This window comes from Nelumbo nucifera, chromosome 3 (genome assembly GCF_055504915.1).
Source record: "Nelumbo nucifera cultivar China Antique chromosome 3, China Antique-T2T, whole genome shotgun sequence".
NCBI classification, from domain to species: Eukaryota; Viridiplantae; Streptophyta; class Magnoliopsida; order Proteales; family Nelumbonaceae; genus Nelumbo; species Nelumbo nucifera.
This window is the reverse complement of record NC_142651.1, coordinates 49381353-49402922: the sequence shown is the minus strand read 5'-3', so window position 1 is coordinate 49402922 and position 21570 is coordinate 49381353. Positions and strand designations below refer to the sequence as shown.

General features: G+C 39.4%; 1 protein-coding gene across 2 annotated transcripts in view; it reads right to left on the bottom strand.

Annotated features, from left to right (window-relative positions):
• Positions 1–1797: 1797 nt before the first annotated feature.
• Positions 1798–21570, bottom strand: part of LOC104609526 (flowering locus K homology domain-like) — a 48514-nt gene continuing 28741 nt past the window's right edge. For both annotated transcript variants that reach the window (XM_010275854.3, XM_010275856.3), the window contains exons 3-7: positions 4402–4651; positions 3506–3654; positions 3087–3368; positions 2605–2799; positions 1798–2284 (exon numbers count right to left, since the gene is read on the bottom strand). In XM_010275854.3, the coding sequence (XP_010274156.1) occupies positions 2111–2284; positions 2605–2799; positions 3087–3368; positions 3506–3654; positions 4402–4651 (1050 nt within the window). In that variant the 3' untranslated portion in view covers positions 1798–2110. The remainder of the gene's footprint in view (positions 2285–2604; positions 2800–3086; positions 3369–3505; positions 3655–4401; positions 4652–21570) is intronic.

Below are 21570 nucleotides of genomic sequence, written 5' to 3'. Positions count from 1 at the left end.
TCAAAACCATTCAAATGGTTAACCTCCCAGGTCAATGGTTTGCTGACTAATATGAATGGTTTTGGGGAAAAACGGAACCGGTCATTTTCCAGTCCAGTCTGATTTTGAAAACCATGTTGTTTACTAATACAAAGAAGAAAATTAAATAAATAAAAGGAAAGCAAGAGAGAGAGAGAGAGAGAGAGAGAGAGAGAACTAAAGAGGGTCTTACGAGTTACGACAGAAGAGAACCACCAAGGAGCCTGAAGAATCTGAGCGCATGGAGATGATAGATGTTCAAGATGCATGGAGAAAAAAGTGGGTCTAACAGACATCATTCAAGCAGAAGCAGGGGACGTGGGCACTGATATTAGGTGGAGCAAACCACCTTGTGGTTTTGTGAAGATTAATGTAGATGTAGCCAAAACGAGTTCAACGACTAAAGTGGCCATAGTGATTCAAGATCATACTGGTACCATGTTGCTAGCCCGAGCTTTGCCCATTCATGCTTCTTACTTGGATTCGGTAGAGGGCTAGAGGCAATAGCCTTCACGGTCTTTTTACAAGAGATTGGTATTGAAGGTGATGCTTATAATATTGCTCAACTTTTGTTGGTGGGTAACCTACACCACCCACTGTGCCAGCTTCAAATGGTGCTGCTCATGCTGTAGCATGTAAAGGATTAATATTGTATAGACCATTTACTTGGTCCTCTATTCCATCTTTTCTTTCTAACATCCTTGTATCAACTATCAAATGTTTCATTGAGTTAGTTGAATGAAATTGCCTGTCGGCTTCTTTTCAAAAAAAAGATATCAGGTTCTATTGTTTCTCTTTCACCTTCAATCTTATAGAAAGAAATATGCAACAAATATAAGGAATCATAAGAGATAGATTGTTGGCAGTTTTGTAACTGATTTGACAAGTTTGTTTTTCAAAGAATTCAAGGTTTGGGGACAAATCAAGGACCCTATTTGAGAAGGATGATTGGGGTGGAATTGTCTTTCTTAGTGTGCTTGTTGACAAATTAGAAACAATCTTTGACTAATTCTACTGTATCATTAGTGCTGTAGTGGTTTTAGGTCAAGGGATGAAATTGTTTGGAAATAAGACCAAGAAAACTTTTGGTGAAATCTCTCTTTTTAGAGGGAAAATGAACTTTGAGAGACCTGATTGTACATGGAGCATAATAGTTGAGCCTTCTTTATTGGCTGGTAAAAATATCAGAATATTTCTTGTGAAAAAAAAAAGATTATAGTAGATTATCATGGCTGATCCATGGCGTAGAAGAAATTGAGATACTTGGCTTTGTTTTAAAGGAATGCTTTCAACTTCAATATTTTGAAAAAGGGAATTATAGCTGCTGATGATGATTACAGCTTTGTAAATATGTTTTGGGTGGAGAAATGTTTTGAAAATTTGAAGAATAATGAAGAGTAAAAACATAAAATAAACATTTTCAACCATAAAAAGGTAAAACTGATATTTTAAAAAATATATATATAAATCATCTGACATCACATGTTAACGGATTGTAACGACATATTAACAGAAGATTTTGTCCATTGTCAGAAAATTTAAGGATATTACTGTCGATTTGCTAAAGCATAGAGGTACTTTAAGTATTTAACCCTATATTTAGCCTTTTCTAATATATCTATATTTACGTTTTTTTGACATGTTTGTAAAAATTGCAAATAATCTTACGTAATGATACATTAACGATTCGATTCAATTTTCTCTACGATTTCCAATTCGATTACAATTTTCAAAACATTGCTTTCAGGTACGTTTCCCAGAAAAAGAAAGGGGCAAGAATGACAAGAAAAAAGGAATGGCATCACTCGAAAGGGAATCAATACACAAGAATCAAGGTTAGATACTCAGAATAACCAAAATGTGAGAGCAGCTACATGAGTGAAAGAAGAACAATGGACCAAAAGTATGACCAATGTTCGCCTATTGTACAAATGAAACCTAAATGGTAACTTTTCCTAATGCTAAAGCAGACAGCCACAGAGCAACATTTCGATGGTACAACTACCTCCCTACAATTTTCTGGTCCTTGTGACCAAGCAAGTCCGATCTAAGCTTAGTATTGTCTCAGTAATGATCAGGTCTTTTTGCATACCTAATACCCATAGTTTGTGCCATAGGCTGAGTCATAGACTCCAGCAGTTTGCCCTGCATTATTGGATGGGGGAGATGCGTACATGGTACCGTAGGTTGGAAAAGCATTATAGCCTTGGTCAGTAGACCCACCAACTGAGTTCTGTGTAGGGCCTGCAGCTTCGGCCATGAAATTCTGCAAACCAAGAATATTAGTTATTAGCAGACAATCCAACAAAATGTAGTCATATGCTTGAAGAGCAGTAGAAACACAAGGCAACATGCATTCCCCCATCCATGCATCACAGAGACCATATGGGTGTCATGCAAATATGCAAAACGGAGTAATTGAAAGATAACTTCCAAAATTTATGCCATTACTCGTGCAACTACAATGCCCAAATCCCAATTAACTCAAGCTAAAGGAACATAGAAAGATGAAACAACTTTGGTGTTATAGTCAGATAGATAGATCAATGAAGAGAAAAAAAAATCTTGTTGACAACATAAACATGCCTGTATCAACTGTTGAGCTGTCTGAACTTGAGAAGCAGTTCCATTGATCTCGACAGTCATTTCCCCAGGCACACCCCTTGTTTCCTGTATTGTAATGGTTGCCCCACTGGAACGCCGGATATAGCTTATATTTGCACCAGCAGTCCCAATTACAGCATCAGCATAGGATAGTGGAATTTGCATGTGCTGTGTGACCTGCAAACATTAAGAAAAAATAGCTTTAATATCAAATTATTCTGTAGACTATGTTCAATATGGCAGAAGTTGAAACGTCAATTCTTCTATTTGTTTATAGCCTTGAATGAGAATGATCCAAGTCAGGCTGTGAATGTTCTCATCTTTGGTAGATCAAATTTTGGAACAGTTTTCTAAATAAAGCACTTTCAAACACCAAATTCATTATCTTTAAATTTATTCTCTTCATAGATTTATAGATTGAGTTTCATCCATAAAGAAAACAACATCAAGAAAAAAAAATGTACCTGAGTGATCATTGGTGATGGATGCTGCACATTAGTTGAAGAATGAACTCCCAAAGGAGCCTCTCTTCCATATGCAGAGAGAGCCTGGTGAGGTTGTTTTTCCAAAGGTGGCAGGTCAGCTGATGGATAATAATTATCGTATTGCCGTGGGGGTGGCATGTGTTGAGGAATAGTCCCAAAGCCAGGACCACCACCAACATTTGGGGGTAGCCCTTGTGGTGGGGGGCCCCAAGACTGATGTGGTGGCATGTTCTGTTCCATTTGGGGATTTGGCATTTGCATCTGCAAGGGGAAAGTCCAATAACTATTCAAAACCAAATCACTTTATTTAATTGCATGTCCTTGTTATGTAATCTCCATGGGTCAAAATGACCTTTAAGATGCTATTCTCCAAAAAATAAGGATGAGAATAAACTTACATGTATTTCAAAAACTGGAATTACACTGTGATCAACTAAAAACTTCCTGAGATGAGAAGCAATGAGCTCAACGGCTTTGTGCACCCCAGCAGGTTCCCCTTGTATCTCAACCACTCTGTCATCTTGTAGTGCAACAACTGGTAGATGTTCTGTATTTCAAAACAGCTATGCAATTTGATGGCAGTTTAAGAAAATATGCATACTCCCACGCACATGCAGAATTTAATGAATAGGGGTAAGGATTTTCTTCTCTCAATAATGCACAAGGTTCTGGCAACAAGCCATACCAATTGGGTGTAACTGTTGAATGGCCAAAGAAGACATAGATGTTCCCTGCATAACCCAGGCACTCCTGAGACAATTAAAGAATCTGTTATTTTTCCCCTTATTCTGAGCAACTCTCAGAAATGAATTAGGAGCCATTTTGGGCTTCTTGGTGTAATGGTAAAATCTAAGTCCTACAAGTATACGAATGCAGGTTCAAGTCTGAGAGCAGTCTTTTTTTTCTTTTTTGATAATTTCTGAGAGTATTCACTTTGTGTAAAAGACAGGGGGGAGAGGGGGGAGAGACAAAGGTTATGGTTGTATCCAGTTTACCCCTGGTCCAGGACCAACATTGAGTAATGGCCTATTTTTACTCTGAAATGAATTAATGAGGCTGCAAAATCTGTGGCCAAAATAGATTTTTGAAGGATTGGACATTATTGACCTTGTAATGAAATAGGCATTTGCCCAAATCCTTCCTGTTTGTGCATTTCAGATCTCCTATGACAATTCTTTGTTAGTCTTATCGAGGGAAAGGGAAGCAATATAGATTAAGGAAAATTTAAAAGAGAATGTGAAGAAAAAATGATCTAGCTCAAGATGTACATGTTAGGGATTGAATTGAATAGTACCTGGTCCAAGAACTCGAATGACACAATTTGATTCTTCTTGAACAGATTTAATGGTTGCTCCCTGCCTTCCAATCAAACTTCCAGCTTGTGAAGCTGCAACTAGTAGCCTTGATGAAATTGTGCCACCAGAACTTGGAGGACAAGAAAAATCACCATCTAAACCATCAACAATGCGCTTATGAACTCTCAGCAGAGCATCCATTGCAGGAGGCACTGAAGCATCTGGCTCTTCCTTTGCCGAAATCATTACCTATTTAAGAATTAAGCAGTCAGTAACTAACAAACATAGCTAGGTTAAATTAATTTTACAAAAAAGCAAAACCTTTTTTTAGCTCAGATGCACAATTGATACAGACCCAGACTCCTCTTTGTTTTTCAGAACAATCTAAAAGCAAAACCTTGCATATTATCTCTGAAGCTTGGTCGAAAGAGTTAACTTGATTTGAGAGGATCAAGCAGAACCACTAGTAAGTACCATAGTTTTCAAGGCGCCAAGGCAAGGCTAGTCGCCTAGGCGATGGATTTTTTTAAGTAAAAATTACATATCCTAGGGTATTTCCCTAGGTTCCATAACCAACTTTCTTTAATAACTATCCATAATTTTCATAAGAAAATTATAAACTTCATGTTTAAGTCTAGAAAATCAACATATTTATGAGAAGAAAAAGAAGAAAGGAAAGAAATTCTAAAAATATAGAGGCCGGACCCCTATTTTTGTTATAGGAAAAGAAGAAAAGAAAAGGTGGAAGAAAAGAAAAGAAATGTGTTGATTAGACAAAATTTTAAGTTCAAAAAATATAGGGGCTGAACCCCTATTTTTGTTATAGGAAAAGAAGAAAAGAAAAGGTGGAAGAAGAAGAAGAATTAGAAGAAGAAGAAGTATTTTATTACACAGTATGAAAAACTGCTTGGCGACTGGGCGAGGCGAGCCTCCAAGGGTGCCTTGTCGCCTAGGCGTCGCCTCGACAACTATACCAAGTAGCCACAAACAAAAAAAAGTGAAAATGGGGTAGGTTTTCTACGCTAGTTTGGTAGCACTTCATGAAGCCAATACACTGGAACTGCATCATACCTGATAACTTAGTATGCTTAGTGGATTCTTGTCCATCAAGACTCAAGAGATTTTAAAAAATGGGGTATGTTATCTACCCTAGTTTGGTAGAACTTTATGAAGCCACTACATTGGAACTACACCATTCCTGATAACCTAGTATGCTTGGTGGATTCTTGGCCATCAAGAAATTTTAGCAAACAGACTACAATCTTGTGGAATCTGAATCCTTTCACCATCTTCCAGTGCATTTGGAAGGAGACATAATAGGATGTTGGAAGGCAGATGGCACAAGGCTCAAAAGGTTATAAGCATAGTTGAAAAAAGTAAAAAAAAAAAAAAACAGTGTTCTCATGTCATGGCATCAATATTAAAATAGTTCAAACTTCAACTGAGTCCAATTTTCAGACTTTGTAATGGCAGGGGAGACTTTGCTTTGGCAGATTAGGCTGATGGTTCTTGTTGTTTTTATGTTCAATATGTTGCAGACCCCATGTAATTCAAGGCTTCTTGGCCTCCTTTCTCCTTTTATTAATAAAATTTTAATTACTTATCAAAAACCAGGAAAGTAAATAATAAGATAATAAGAGTTCTCATTGATAACCAAAAATATATAAAAAATAAAATTGACATGCAAAGAAAGCCCAAAAACACAAGCTCACAAAGAGCCCAAAGACATATGGGCATACAACAAACATACACAGAGCAAGGTCCTTAAACCACCAAAGCACCATCCAAATACATGGAATCTCTATCATATTTTAGCAGATCTAGGGACACAATGGAACAGAAGATTCAGCCTAGATACCAAAGATGTAGCAAATTAGAAGCTTAATTATGGACAGTGGACACTATCACTTGAAATAAAACATTGGCATGTTGATTTGGGAAGCATGACCCTGCCCAAAGAATAAGCAGTTCAGCTTCATCTGGCTGAGTTCATGATATAAGACAATTTATATAGAGCCCAAAGAGGCTAAGGCAAAGTATGCAAACACACTATAAATACTGAGATGCATCCAGGCATTTTTCTCTTTTACTGGTTCATCTATTTGACATACCCCAACATTAAGCTGTAGACAGACACAATCAAGATGTTCATAGGTGCTAATAAACCCATTTATAATACACTCTCTAGACCAAGGATGCCCTTTTATTAACAGTAAATGGGAAAAATATAGAGGTGCAAGTCAGGTTGTCCAAGTTGAAAGACTTCAACTATTTTGCAGGCCCATTCAAATTTTGAAAATGCTTAACCCAACCTGACTAAATTGCACCACTAAAAAGAAAGTCCTCCCCCCCAACCATTCTTTGAACTTACATATTCTTGTTGACCAATAAAAAAGGACAATGCAATCCATGCATGGGTCCTTCCCCTCTTTTGTTTGGCAGATGTGTGAATTACACTCTTTCTCCTTTCTACTTAAATGGAACAAAGACATTCTTTAGCAAAATAACAAATCAATATATACTTCAAAAACTTCTCCTGAATTTCTCTCAAGGAAGTTAAGTGTTAACTTCATGTTTGTCCCCCAGTATCAAGCTAGATGTGATTGAGGAGATCCACAATGGGATGGACATAGGACTCGTCAGGGAAGTGCTTGGTTCTGTGCACATCATATTAAAAGGGGCTAATATTTGGAATCCAGAATGACAACTTGTTCAGATGGACTCAAAGGTTGACAAACTAATTTGCAGATACCCTTGACAGGGGTGGTTATAAGACGAATCATTCATTTTGAGGATTGTTCAGTTTAAGGTTCAGGAAAAATGCAAACCATCATTCAGATGGATTCCTAAGGTTGGGAACAAAGGGCTAAAGATCTGAATGTTAATAAATTGATCATAGAAGGAGACTCTGAGACTGTAGTGAGCTGGCTAAAAGAAGACAACTCTAGGCTTTGGAACTACAGCAATGAAAAAAGGAAATTTAAATCGCTGACTAAGGACATTGAAGTTCGATACATGGGTAAAGAGAAGTGCAAAATTCATTTGCAGATGGCCTAGCTAGGCAAGGGTTGAATAGGAGTTCTGTCTTTTGCACTCAGTTGTAATTGTTCTTTTTATTTTGGGTGTATGTTGGCATTTTTGGGGAGTTAAGATATTTTAGCTGACCTCCTCTGTAATCTTATTCTTAATTAATGAATCTTATTGTTATAGATTAAAAAAACAGGTTGGGAACCAGAAGTCCCGTGATGGTTTGCTATACTTTCTTTTAACCTTTCTTGTATGCCACATATGCCGATATGCATCATCTTTAATTGGGTTGGCCTTTTTTATCAGTTTTAATTGGCTTGGCTTTTCTTCCATTTCCATTCACACAAAAGATATGGAATTTTTACCATCCTCCACTAATTATTCTCTATGTTAACAAATCTTTCTTTACCATCCTCCCTAGAATCATAGGGAGCTGCACCCCCGCTGCTGTATGTTGGAAAATCTGGAAAGAAAGAAACAGAACGCTATTTGCACAAGTCAACAGAGCAGATTTGGGAGAACGTTTTTTGATTTTTTATCAATAACTGAACATTTTATTAATATAGATTTAAAGGTACAAATCACTAGTGTTTATGGGAGAGATAGCAAGTCTTTACCTACTTATCACAAAAAAAAAGCAAGTCTTTATCTCCCCCTACAACTTTCCTTACAATTGTGCCCAAAAACTTTGTTCCCTCTGTTGGCTGTCCTTTGAACCCATTGAAATCTCACTTCCATCTCTCTAGTCTGCCATTGGAACTTCTTCAGATCATTCCTATACTGCCATAGTGCTGCCTTCCCACTCCTCAACCACTCCACCATAGTTCTCAAGGTGACCTAGGCGATTTTTAGAGATCGCCTCACCCAACGCCAAGGTGTTTTTGTACTAGGCGCTCACCCATATTATATATATATATATATATATATATATTTCAAATGTGCATATGTTTTATTGGTTTGTTTTATTTTATTAGAATACACCCCGTTGTATGTTACCATTTTTATTAAAGTGATTCTCTTTTATATTAAAACTACAAAAGTTTCTTTGGGTTCGAGACTTTGAGTTCTGAACCAAGAGCTGAGAAGAGAAACCAAGGGCTGAGAAGTTTCGATTGTTCAGTGCAAGTTGTCGAAGACCTCCAGGTATGTTTCTAAAACTTTTTTTTTTTTGATAAATGAGTAAGATTTTATTAGACCAGTAAATAAAGAGTTACATGCAACCCATGGAAAGGCACGAGATGCGACTGTTTCTAAAACTTTCATGTATTTTTTCGCACTATTTTTTAATAATGCGTTTTTTGAACGAAACAGGGTCTCCACCCCCTTAAAAACAGTCCAAGTCATCCTCTTGGACAACTTATTTTGGGAACAAAACAGGGCTCTACCCCCTTATTTTTCTCTCTTTTCTTAGCTGCACTCCCCCATTTTTGTTGGCCTGTATGCTAGCTATGGCACTTTATGTTTTATCAAATGATTTTATTGCTAGCATACAGGTATGTTGGTTAGTATATAAAATCAATAAAGTAGCTTAAGAGGGGTTTGGATATTTATTTTATACTTTCAAATTCCACCGCGGCATCGCCTAGGTGCCTTGACAACTATCCACTCCACCACTACCACTGGAACTTCTTTGGGAGAAAGTTTTTTAGAAGTGCTTGAATTACAAGATTTTAATTTTGATAATTTCTTTGGTTGAGTGGTTCCTGTTCTTGGGTGTTATCTTGACACCCCACTAGTTTGTAATTCTTTTTCTCTTTTTCTCTAATAAGGCTACGAATAAGCGCTTCTGGGGCTTAGTGTGTTCAAGAATCCAAAAGCACCCAGATATAAATGCTTGGTAAAAAAAAGGCAAAAATGGGTTTTTTTGGACCCAGAAGCCTGTTCAAAAAAGCCAAAAAATGGCTTTGGCTTTTTGCATTTATGAGAAGTGTGCTTTCATATTTTTCAAAGAAAAAGCCACACCTCCCTAATCTATAAGCATAACAAACGTTTAAAAAAAAAAAATACAATTGACCAAACAGGATGTATTTCCTTTAGAACCTAGATTTTCATATTGTTATATATCAAGTTTTCTTTCAGTTTTTTTATATAGGTGAAACCTCACTTGGTTCAGGCACCTCTTACCACACCTTGTGTCTCAGGCTCTAGGAACCCCTTGTGCCTTCGTTTTGCTTCTTGCTTTTAAAACACTTTGTCTATTGTGTACCCATGTGTTATGTATGTACACCTCTGTATAATTTATGGCTATATATTGGTGAGTATATATATATATATATATACTGTTCAATATATAGTATAGTCTCGTTATGTTTAAAATGTCGATATCAGTGGAAATGTCGGTCATCCAAATATAAGAAACATGTCGGAAATGTCAGAAATATCGTATGGAAATATTGTGAAAATTATAGACATGGTGGAAACATTGTAAAATATGCAAAATATAGAATGATATTTTATGAAATGACAAAAGAAGCATAGGCACAGCTTTTTAAATTATTATCTTGTTCCAAGTTATTAAACAAAACTAAGAAACCAGGGTTATAGACAAAAGAATACGTTCTGAAGTTGCCTTGTAAACCTTAAGCTTTAGAACTTCATGATAGAATTAGTTAAAGCAAAATTTAAACTCATAGAAAATGTAAATGGTTGTAACAGATCAACCAAATAATCTTACTACAGAAATAAAAACTATTATTTAACTTCATGTTTGAAGTGAATATTGAGCTAGCTCGAAGTTGTAATCATGTAAGTTAGGTGGACAATAACTTGTTACTTCACATATGTTATAATACTATCACCAACTTAGGTGGACAATACTGTCACCAACTTATGTTATAATACTATCTCTTGTACTCCACATAGTACTGGTAGTGTTCAAAAGGAATATGTCAATTCTAGTAAAATTACATGTTGCTACCCATGGAAGTGAAAATGGAAATATGTCGTGGATACCATCTCTTGTACTCCACGTAGGTCTGGTAGTGTTCATTGGGGAAATGTCGATTCCAGTAAAATTTCATGTCACTACCCATGGAAATGGAAATATGTTGTGGAAATATTAAGGAAATCAGGGAGGTTTTAAACCATTCTCGTATATAATTACTGTACATGTGAACTGCATACATGATGTTTGTAAGTATCTATAAACCAGGCTCGGTCCAAAATGACCCAGACTTGAGTGAATCAGGAAGCATGATTCAAGAAATACTAGTCCCAGCCATAAAGTCCTTTGGACCACAATTGGGCCGGCTGAGCCAGATGGTTCAGAAATAAATGCCACCCTTAACTGGGTATTCTTATTCTTCCACAAAATGCCTTTTGTTTTGGTGCTGGATTGGGACATAAATATTATTTACATCATAGATTGAAAAGTATCTTTGTTCATTTTACTAAAATTCCATCTTAAATAAAACTTACTTTTTTTTTTTGAAAAAGGTAGGGTAAGTTATTAAGAAATGGAAATAGGATACAAAATAGGTCCCTTTTAAGAGAAGCTAGGCCCAAAACCCAGACTACATTACAACTCAAGAAGACTTCTAGAGTTCAGATGGGCTTCAAACTCCCTGGTTTGGAAACCTTTTACAGATGCAGTCCAAGATACCACTTTGCCAAAAGAATTAGAAATGAGGTTGTCCACTTCTTTAGCCTTGTTCTGGAACACTATTGTTTCTCTCCACCCAGATGGTGCTGATCACTGCTGCAGGAATTGTTCTCCATACACTTTTGGCCAACTTGGAAAGCCTTAAACAATCCCAACACCATAGCAGATCCAACACAGGATTTGGCATGACCCAGGATACACCCACAGAGGAAAGATAGTGATTCCATAAAGACATGGAAACAGAACAGTGGAGGAACAAATGACTGTTATCCTCTTCCTGCTGACCACATAACACACAATTTAAGTCTTGAATCAGAATTCCTCTCCTCATCAGGTTTTCCTTAGTGAGGCATCTATCCAGGGGCAGCAACCAAGACAAGAACATTTACTTTGGTAGGGGCTGTCGCATTCCAAATAGTAGCAGCTGGAAAATCAGGTCTGTTACCTCCTTCCAAACATCTGGCAAAGGATCTCACTTGATTAATCAGCTCAAGTGAGGTCCAACTATCTTCTTCCAGATCCAACTATCTTCTTCCAGCTCCAACTATCTTCTTCCAGCAGGCTTATGGTCTGATTGGAAATCAGCTCAAACAGCTCCCTCACTTGATTAATTTCCCAATCCTGGAATTTCTTCTAAATGAGGGGTTGCAAGATGGAGTTGTTTAAGACTTCATAGCACTCAGCCACCAAATCTTCCTGATTGTCAACCAGGGGATACAAGTGAGGAAACAACTCTGCCAAAGACCTATCTGAACACCATTTGTCTTTCCAGAATTTTAAATGCTGACCATTTCCCACCTTCAGAATCAAACCCTTATTCAGAAAGGGAGCAAATCCATGATCTTCTTCCAAAGGGAGCACCCTAAGGAATTAATACTAGAGCTAGTTATCCAGTAACCTCTGTCTGTGTCGTATTTAGCTGCAACCAGTCTCCTCCACCAGCTATCCTTCTCTGTCCCAAATCTCCTGATCCATTTTCCAAGGAGGGCTTCATTAAATATTTTCAGTCTCCTAATCCCCAGACCCCCTTTTCCTTTGGGAGAACAAATTTGGTCCTAACCGACCAAGTGTACTGTTTTTTCCTCATCCCAGCCTTTCCAAAAAAAACCTCTCTGGATTTTTTCCACCCTTTGGGCCACTTTTGTTGGAATAGGGAAGAGAGAAAATAAGAGGGCATATTTGAGAGGGAGTTTTTAAGGAGAGTGATCCTGCCTCCCAAAGTTAAATATTTGGCTTCCCAAGAAGCTAATTTTCTTTCCAGCCTTTCCACCACCGGATCCCAAATCAAAGATGAAGTACACTTAGCTCCTGGAGGCAAACCAAGGTATATGGTAGGCAGAAATCCAATTTGACAGGCAAGGACCTCAGCTAGAGATTTTAGATTCTCAATCCTGCCCACTGGAATTAGTCTACACTTAGACCAATTTGGTCTCAGCCCTGTAACCACTTCAGACCAACTCAGAACCCCAAATAGAATTTCAAGTTGATCTACTTCTGCATCAATGAAGCAAAGAGTGTCATCTGCAAATTGGAGCAGCTGGACTTTCTCCCCCCCCCCCCCGGGCATGACAGGCCCAACTCATCTACTTTGTTCACAAAAATAGTTAAGGTCTCCATCACACAGATAAATAGAAGAGGGGAAAGGGGATCCCCTTGTCTAAGGCCTCTGGTACTTTTGAAGAATCCCGCTGACTGGCCGTTCACTAAAATTTACTTTGGCATAAAATGAAAGATGCTAACTGCTCTATAATTCTGAGGATCATAAATGGTCAATATTTGGGCATACAGGCAAGTTGTATATCGATCAACCTTTTCTTTGATCAGAATAGCTTAAATTACAAGTTACATTAGAGCCACATATTAGTAAATTTATTCACAGGGCCATCTTCGCCTTCCTTTCTATCCCCTTCTGATTATAAAATGTTTTTTTATCAGGAACAAAACAATTTTGTTAGTTGTTATAAAAGACTGTTGTACATGTATAAATGTGCAAGCACCCCAACTAAAGGGTCTACCAATGCAGCCCATCCCTTTTATATCCTAACTATAATATTCTGTGTTACAAGTTCCCTCTTTTGAGGGATCAAACCTCAATGTGCATGGTTCCACCCTGCCCCTTGTTTTGCCAAGGTATCAGTAGCACAATTAGCTGACAATGTACACCAAGTAAAGGTTGTTGTTATCTCCTTTACCAATTGTTTAATCCCTCTATATCTATGCTCCCAAGGACCCAAGAAACCATTCCCCTACCAGCCAATAACCACTCATGAGTCACATTCCACCTGCAGGTTCCTGAGACTAAAGGTTTTTCCAGCTTTAGCCTTGCTGAACCACCAACAGTTCTGCCCAAGGAATTGTCAGAACTTGTAGGTCCTGAATATAGTGCTAAATGCCCAACACTGTTACTGTTTCTTAAATCACCCCCCAGACCTGAAATACCTGGGTTGGAAAGCCACATCCATCAAAATTTAATTTTATTGTATTAAGGTGGGAAGTGAACCACCACAAAATAATACTACTCCTTGTCAAAGAGGAACAAGCAACAGCGTGCCAATTACTAATTATATTATCAATGGAGAGTGAAGAGAAAACATCCACAGACTTGACTCAACATGCCACTCTAATAGCTCTTATAGATTATGCTTTCTCATCAAAGATTTTGCATTCCTTTCTTCCAGCACACACCAAAGAATAGCAACAGTGATACAGCTCCACAAAATTTTCCCCCTCGTGTGGAGAGAATAAAAATGTGCTGAACAAGGTATGAATATATTCCCGGGAAGCAAATAAAATGTTAAGGTGCTGTTTGGATAGAGTTTTCGAGAATCCCTTTTGTACTTTTGAAAGCACAAAAAGATGAAAAGTAGCACCTTCACAATTTTTTGCACTTTTAAAAAACAAAGTACAAAAACCGCCAAAAGCACGAAGTCACCTTTTTATACTTGTGCTTTTGGGCCCCTAATATACTTTATACTTTCTAAAACATGGCCTAAATGTTCGTATCAAGGATCACTTTAATTTAGTTATGTCCATGGATTAGATTTATGGGATTGGCACTTGGTGTTGCTCATAATGTGGTCTGATGGTAGTAGCATGAACCTAAAAGCAGGCCCGGACTTGATAACCTAGGATCACAGCCTCACAGTAAGGCTCATTTTATAGCATGCACTTCACCTGAACCTAGATGCACTCTAACCTGGTTTGTAGCTATGTTTTGATGAATTAACCTTAAATTTAATGTTCAAAAGGGTAATTTACTATATTCTAGGTTGTAACTAAGATATTTAGAGTTTAAACATTTTAGCCTAAGTATGGACTTGAATGCACAAGGCTATAACCCTTGTGTCAATAACACAACGCTCTAACCAATATAGGTAATAGGTGTTCCAAAATATGTTGTCTTTCAGAGTTTAAATTTGCATGTTTTTGTATATCAAGTTTTTTCTTTTGTTTTTTTTTTTTCAAATGAAGGGCCTCACTTTGTCCACATGCAAACTTTTCCTTTGCACCTTGCACCACAGGTTCTAGGAACCACTTGTGCTTTAGTTACAACTTTAACTTTTAAAATACCACTCCAAAACTTTTCAAAAGACTTTTAACAGTTAAGGGCTTAAGGCAAAGGTTAACTCAAAAACAATATAAGACAACAAAAAAAACACCTTTGACCCATCTTAGTCATAATTGTCCTAATCATACTTGCATCATGCTAAACACTCGTTTGGCCGCTACAGGTGTGCCTGTGGATGTATAATAATAAAAACAGTAGACATACATACTGAACAGTAGTCAGAAGATGTAACCATTCACCTTACTTGTGTTATATGTATGCGTGGACCAACCCATTATTATAATGAAATGCCACCAAATCAGCTTTGACAGAGGCATCTGCACACTTGCCTTGATGTTGAAGCGAGGCAAGCACCATTAATAATGTCTTGACCCACATAGGGTTCTAAATCTAGAACCCCATGGTACAAGATTTGGCTTGCTTCTGAAGCTGAAGCATCGCTTTGGGGAAGACGAACGGAGGTAGGGGATGATGGTGAAGTGGCAGGGTGGAGGACACGTGGCCAGCTAGGGATGGAGAAGGGGAAGTTCGGCAGTGTGAAAATGGAAGAGGAACAGTTGCAGGAGGTTAATCAGTCCCGAAATGCTCTATTTAAGGCAATAAATTCAAATATTTTTTAATTAAAGACTTTTATTAATGGTGGTCCTTCCTTTGCTGATGTGGCCAGGAGAGGAGCCGGCCCGGTCGGTCTCAACCGAGTGGCTTTATCTGAACCGGCTGGAAGTAGGGGCAGCCCAGCCTTTAGACCTTTGAAGACATTAAGTGAGCCACGTGATAGTTTAAGTTGTCACGTGGGTCAGGTTAAGGAGAGGGAGATGGTAGACAAGACTTACCATCTATCATCTTCCAAATCAGGTGCGTATGAAACGAACAAGGTTCAGGAGCGGCGAACAGAAGCTGGAACTAAGTCTCTGAGCTGGGTCTCTCGGCGGGATGTTGATGAACAGCTCTCTCTTACAGTAGATCGCCCAAATCCGCGATACCTGAGGGACAGAACAGAAGAAAGGGAGGAGGAAGATAAGGGTTGGTTAAGGTGTAGTTCCAAAAGTGAAGATGAGGAGGAGAGTTCAGAAGAAATTTCAAGCAAAGGGAGTTTGGAAGACGATGAACTCCAAGGAGATCAAAACAGGGAGACTCTAAATCTGATGGGTCTCTTTCTTGGAGATTGGGAGTGCGCACAAGTGGAGTCTGGGGCGGATCGGAAGGAAAAGTCAGTGTTAGCCAACAGCGCAGGTCAAACCGATGGGGGGCAATTCCAATGCCCACAAGGGGATAAGCCTTCACCAAGTCTTGGGGCCAAGCAAGAAACTGAGATGGTGGAAGATCATGTTAACCCAAAACCGAACAGGGATACACCTCTGAGAGGTAAACAGTCGGGTAAGAGAAGCAGCCTGTGTGTAAACCAAATGACGGGGAATGTTTCCCTCCAAAACGAGGAGACAGAAAACTCCAATTTCTCTTTACTGGGTTTGGCTTCCACCTGTCCTCCCTTGCATTTCGCTCTCCCGGTCGGTTTCAGGTAAATCTGTCAACTTTGTAAATTCATTTTTTTCTACTGATGAGGTTGCTTTGTCCCTTGTTCCAGATTCCCTCCCCAGTTCAAAGTCTGAAGCCCATAGTCAGAAGACCACAAGAAGTTTTCAGGGGGTGTTGGAAGGGGAGATGAGGGCAAAGGGAACTTGCAGGAATAAAAGAATTTGGGGAATCATTGACAATATAATGGGAGCAGTTGAAATAAATGAATTATGGAGGAAGGCTACAACTGGGACAGAATCGGCTTATAGTGGGGAGGCCGAGGGCAGAGTTGAGGAGATGGCTAGGAGTGGAGAGCACAAAGATATTAAAAGAGGGGAGGCTAGTAAGGAGGACTCAATAGCAGAATTTGTTGGCAAGCTAGGGTGTAAACTTAAGAACCCAAATGACCTAAAAGCCTTTCTACAAAAAAGGAGGAGAGTAAGATTAAAAGAAGAAAACTGAGTGAAGTTGAGAGGTTAAGGAGAGAAGTTGAGGGGGATAAGAAGTTTGGGGTGAGAGGGGAGAGAAGGAAAGGGATTAAATAAATCTCTGGTGAGTTAGGGTTGAAGCCTAAATTTGAAATGCGGATCCTAAGCTGGAATGTAAGGGGGATGGGTAGTGCGAGGAAGAGAACAACTATCAAAGAGGTGATTAAGAAGTTTGACCCGGATGTGGTGTTAATTCAAGAATCCAAGAGATCTGATTTCGACAGTAGATGGCCAAGAGGTGTGTGGAGATCAAGGGGGATAAGGTGGGCGACTGCTCCATCATGGGGAGCTTCAGGTGGGATTGTAACTTTGTGGAAAGAAGATGTGGTTGTAGGGGTCGAGGAATTAATAGGAGATGATTTTGAATGGGTCTTAACAAATGTACATGGCCCCAACGACTACAGGCAGAGAAAGAAACTGTGGGAAGCGTTGAGTGATATTAAGGGCCTCTGGGAAGGACCCTGGTGCGTGGGAGGGGATTTTAATGTGGTGAGGTTCAAAGAGGAAACTAACAATCCGAGTCCGAGGGTGATTACAAGCATGAGGAATTTCAATCAGTTTGTGGACACCTTTGAACTTAAAGAAATCCCTCTTCTAAATCACAATTTCACCTGATCCAACCTACAATCTAGGCCATTTTGCTCCAAGCTAGATAGATTCTTGTTTTCAACAGATTGGGAAGAGCACTGGGGGAATCTAACTTCTAGGGCACTCCCTAGACTTACCTCAAACCACTGGCCCATAGTGATGTGTAAGGAGGAATTAAGAGGAGATGGACCTACCCCCTTTAGGTTTGAGAACATGTGGTTGGCTCATCCGGGATTCATTGAGAAAATCAAAGACTGGTAGGAGCAATGTAATCGGTCAATAGAGTGGGAGGGTATGGAATTCCACAAGAAGCTTCAATTTCTAAAATACAAGATAAAAGAGTGGAACCGGCTAGAGTTTGGAAGATTGGAGGAGAGAAAGCAGACTTTGCTGGAACAATTAGAGGACTTGGATTTGAAGGAAGTAAGGGGTTCCTTTGGAGAGGAAGACAGAGAGTTGAGGTGGAGTGTGAGGAGGCAGATGGAAGACCTTTCGCTCTAGGAGGAAATAAGTTGGAGACAGAAACCTAGGTGCAAATGGTTAAAGGAGGGAGACAGAAACACGAGGTTTTTCCATTCTTTGGCAAATAGCAGAAGAAGGAAGAACTTTTCAAAATTGGAAGTCAAAGGTGAAGTAATTTCCCACCAAGCAGAAATAGTAGAGGCCTTTGTAAATCATTTTAAATCTATTTTCAAAAGGCCGGTAAATGTGATGGTTTGGCTGGAAGGGCTGGATTGGCCTACTCTAAGTGTAGCGGATAGGGAGGGGCTAGATAAGGTTTTTGATTTAGAGGAGATCAAGGAGGCAGTGTTTATGATGGATAGGACAAAAGCTCCAGGCCCAAATGGATTCACAATGGATTTTTATCAGGATTGTTGGGATATTGTGAAACAGGATATTATGCGGGTATTAAGGAATTTCATAGGAGGGGAGTAATTAATCGGGGCTTAAACTCCACTTTTATTGCTTTGATCCCAAAGAAGAAAGAGGCTTCACACCCAAAGGATTTTAGACCTATCAGTTTGGTGCATAGTTTGTATAAGATAATTGAAAAAGTGTTGTCTCTAAGGATAAAGAAAGTTCTTCCTTCTATTATTGCACCCAATCAAGGAGCGTTTGTGAAGGGGAGGCAGATCACTGATCAAATCTTGATTACAAATGAGAGTTTGGAAAGTTTCAAGAAGTCCAAGAAGAAGGGTGTGGTTTGCAAACTAGATTTAGAGAAGGCCTATGACCTAGTTGATTGGTCTTTCCTAGTGGAGGTGATGAGGAGTTTTGGGTTTGGAAACAGATGGTGTAAATGGATTTGGGGTTGTGTTAAGAGCTGCCACTATTCAATCTTGGTGAATGGAGCTGTAAGGGATTTCTTTCCTGCCTTGAGGGGAATAAGACAAGGAGACCCACTCTCCCCCTTCCTATTCACCCTGGTTGTAGATGTTTTGGGCAGACTGATTCATAGAGCTGATGCGAGGAACTTAGTAAAAGGGTGGAGAATAGGAAGGGAGCAAGTACCACTAACACACTTATAGTTCGCAGATGACACAATTCTTTTCTATGAAGGTGGGGACATAAATTGGATAGGGAACCTGAAATTGGTCGTACAATTATTTGAGCAGATGTCCAATCTAAAAGTGAACTTTGATAAGAGTTGTTTGGTGAGAGTGAATTTGGAGGAGAGAGAGGTAAGTGAATATGCGGGGTTATTAGGGTGTGCAATTTCGGATTGGCCATTAACTTATTTGGGTCTCCCCTTAGGAGATAATCCCATGAAGGACAACTTCTGGAACCCGGTTCTGGAAAGACTTGAGAAAAGGCTTGCCTCATGGAGGAAAAATTATCTCTCCCTAGGGGGGAGAATCACTTTGATTAGGTCTACCCTAGCTAACCTTCCTGTTTACTTTCTGTCGATGTTTAAGATTCCCGCAAAGGTCTCAAGTAGAGTGGAAAAGTTAATGAGGGATTTCTTGTGGAAACCAGGAGAGGAGAAGAAAAACCATAGGGTGAGTTGGGAGGTGGTAACTAGAAGCAAGCAATTAGGAGGGCTTGGGATTGGGAATATCAGGAAAAGAAACATGGCATTGTTGGGGAAATGGTTATAGAGGTTTCCAATGGAAAGGGACAAACTCTGGACGAAGATTGTGGCTAATATACATGGGCTGGAAGACAATGACTGGGATCCAGGAATCTTGGCAAGGACTACAGCTGCTTCTCTTTGGAAAGCCATTCATGATTTGCTTCTGGTTTTCTCCCCTTGGATAAGATATGATCTGAACTCTGGTAATCTCGTAAAATTCTAGGAACAGCCTTGGGTTGGGGACTCATCTCTGATGGACCAATTTCCTTATATGTGTTGTCAGATCTGAAGAATGAACCCATTTCTTCTTTCTTAGTTCCTTCTGATTCTAATTTCGGTTTTAGATGGAATCTAGGGTTGAGGAGAACAATAAGGGATATGGATTTGGGATGCCTATCGTCTCTACTAGCCACCCTTGAAAATGTTTTCTTGGACCCAAGTAAGGATGACTCCAGAATTTGGACCCCATCCTCCAATGGTTCCTTCTCCTGTGCGTCATTTTTTGAGACCTTGGTCCATCCTCCTGCTCCCTCTGGCCTTTCCTTCCCTGTTAATGAGATTTGGAGTAAACCCATTCCTCCTCGGGTTGGTAGTTTTAGTTGGGAAACTTTCCTGGAAAGAATAAGCACAACTGACTTGCTTCAAAGAAAGAGACCTAATTCTTGCTTACTTCCAAATAGGTGTCTTCTTTGTAAAGCTAATGGGGAAACGGCTTACCACCTTATGGTTACTTGTCCGGTTACTAAGACTATTTGGGAGTGGGCTTCATCCTTGTTTGGATGCACTTGGAATCCCCCCGTGAGTTTGCAAAGCTTGTTCTCTCCTTCGTTCTCAAGATGGCCTAAGAAAAAAGGGAAGATCATGTGGAGAAGCACTAGAGCGGCTGTGTGTTGGTCCATATGGGAAGAGAGGAACTCTAGACTTTTTTCAGACAAGGAAAGATCTATGGAGAATTTAACTGAATTGATACACTTAAGGGTTAGTCACTGGCTGAAATCTTTGGAGCTTTTTTCAGATTTCTCCATCGCTGATCTTTTGAGAAAGTGAAAAAGAGGGAAGATCATGTGGAGAAGCACTAGAGCGGCTGTGTGCTGGTCCGTATGGGAAGAGAGGAACTCTAGACTTTTTTCAGACAAGGAAAGATCTATGGAGAATTTAACTGAATTGATACACTTAAGGGTTAGTCACTGGCTGAAATCTTTGGAGCTTTTTTCAGATTTCTCCATCGCTGATCTTTTGAGAAAATGGAAAGAAATTGCTACCTCGGCTCAGTGCAAAAGGACCTCTGGACCTTCTTGGTCCGGTTACCAAGACTATTTGGGAGTGGGCTTCATCCTTGTTTGGATGCACTTGGAATCCCCCCGTGAGTTTGCAAAGCTTGTTCTCTCCTTCATTCTCAAGATGGCCTAAGAAAAGAGGGAAGATCATGTGGAGAAGCACTAGAGCGGCTGTGTGCTGGTCCGTATGGGAAGAGAGGAACTCTAGACTTTTTTCAGACAAGGAAAGATCTATGGAGAATTTAACTGAATTGATACACTTAAGGGTTAGTCACTGGCTGAAATCTTTGGAGCTTTTTTCAGATTTCTCCATCGCTGATCTTTTGAGAAAGTGGAAAAGAGGGAAGATCATGTGGAGAAGCACTAGAGCAGCTGTGTGTTCGTCCGTATGGGAAGAGAGGAACTCTAGACTTTTTTCAGACAAGGAAAGATCTATGGAGAATTTAACTGAATTGATACACTTAAGGGTTAGTCACTGGCTGAAATCTTTGGAGCTTTTTTCAGATTTCTCCATCGATGATCTTTTGAGAAAGTGGAAAGAAATTGCTACCTCGGCTCAGTGCAAAAGGACCTCTGGACCTTCTTGGTCCGGTTACTAAGACTATTTGGGAGTGGGCTTCATCCTTGTTTGGATGCACTTGGAATCCCCCCGTGAGTTTGCAAAGCTTGTTCTCTCCTTCGTTCTCAAGATGGCCTAAGAAAAAAGGGAAGATCATGTGGAGAAGCACTAGAGCGGCTGTGTGTTGGTCCGTATGGGAAGAGAGGAACTCTAGACTTTTTTCAGACAAGGAAAGATCTATGGAGAATTTAACTGAATTGATACACTTAAGGGTTAGTCACTGGCTGAAATCTTTGGAGCTTTTTTCAGATTTCTCCATCGCTGATCTTTTGAGAAAGTGAAAAAGAGGGAAGATCATGTGGAGAAGCACTAGAGCGGCTGTGTGCTGGTCCGTATGGGAAGAGAGGAACTCTAGACTTTTTTCAGACAAGGAAAGATCTATGGAGAATTTAACTGAATTGATACACTTAA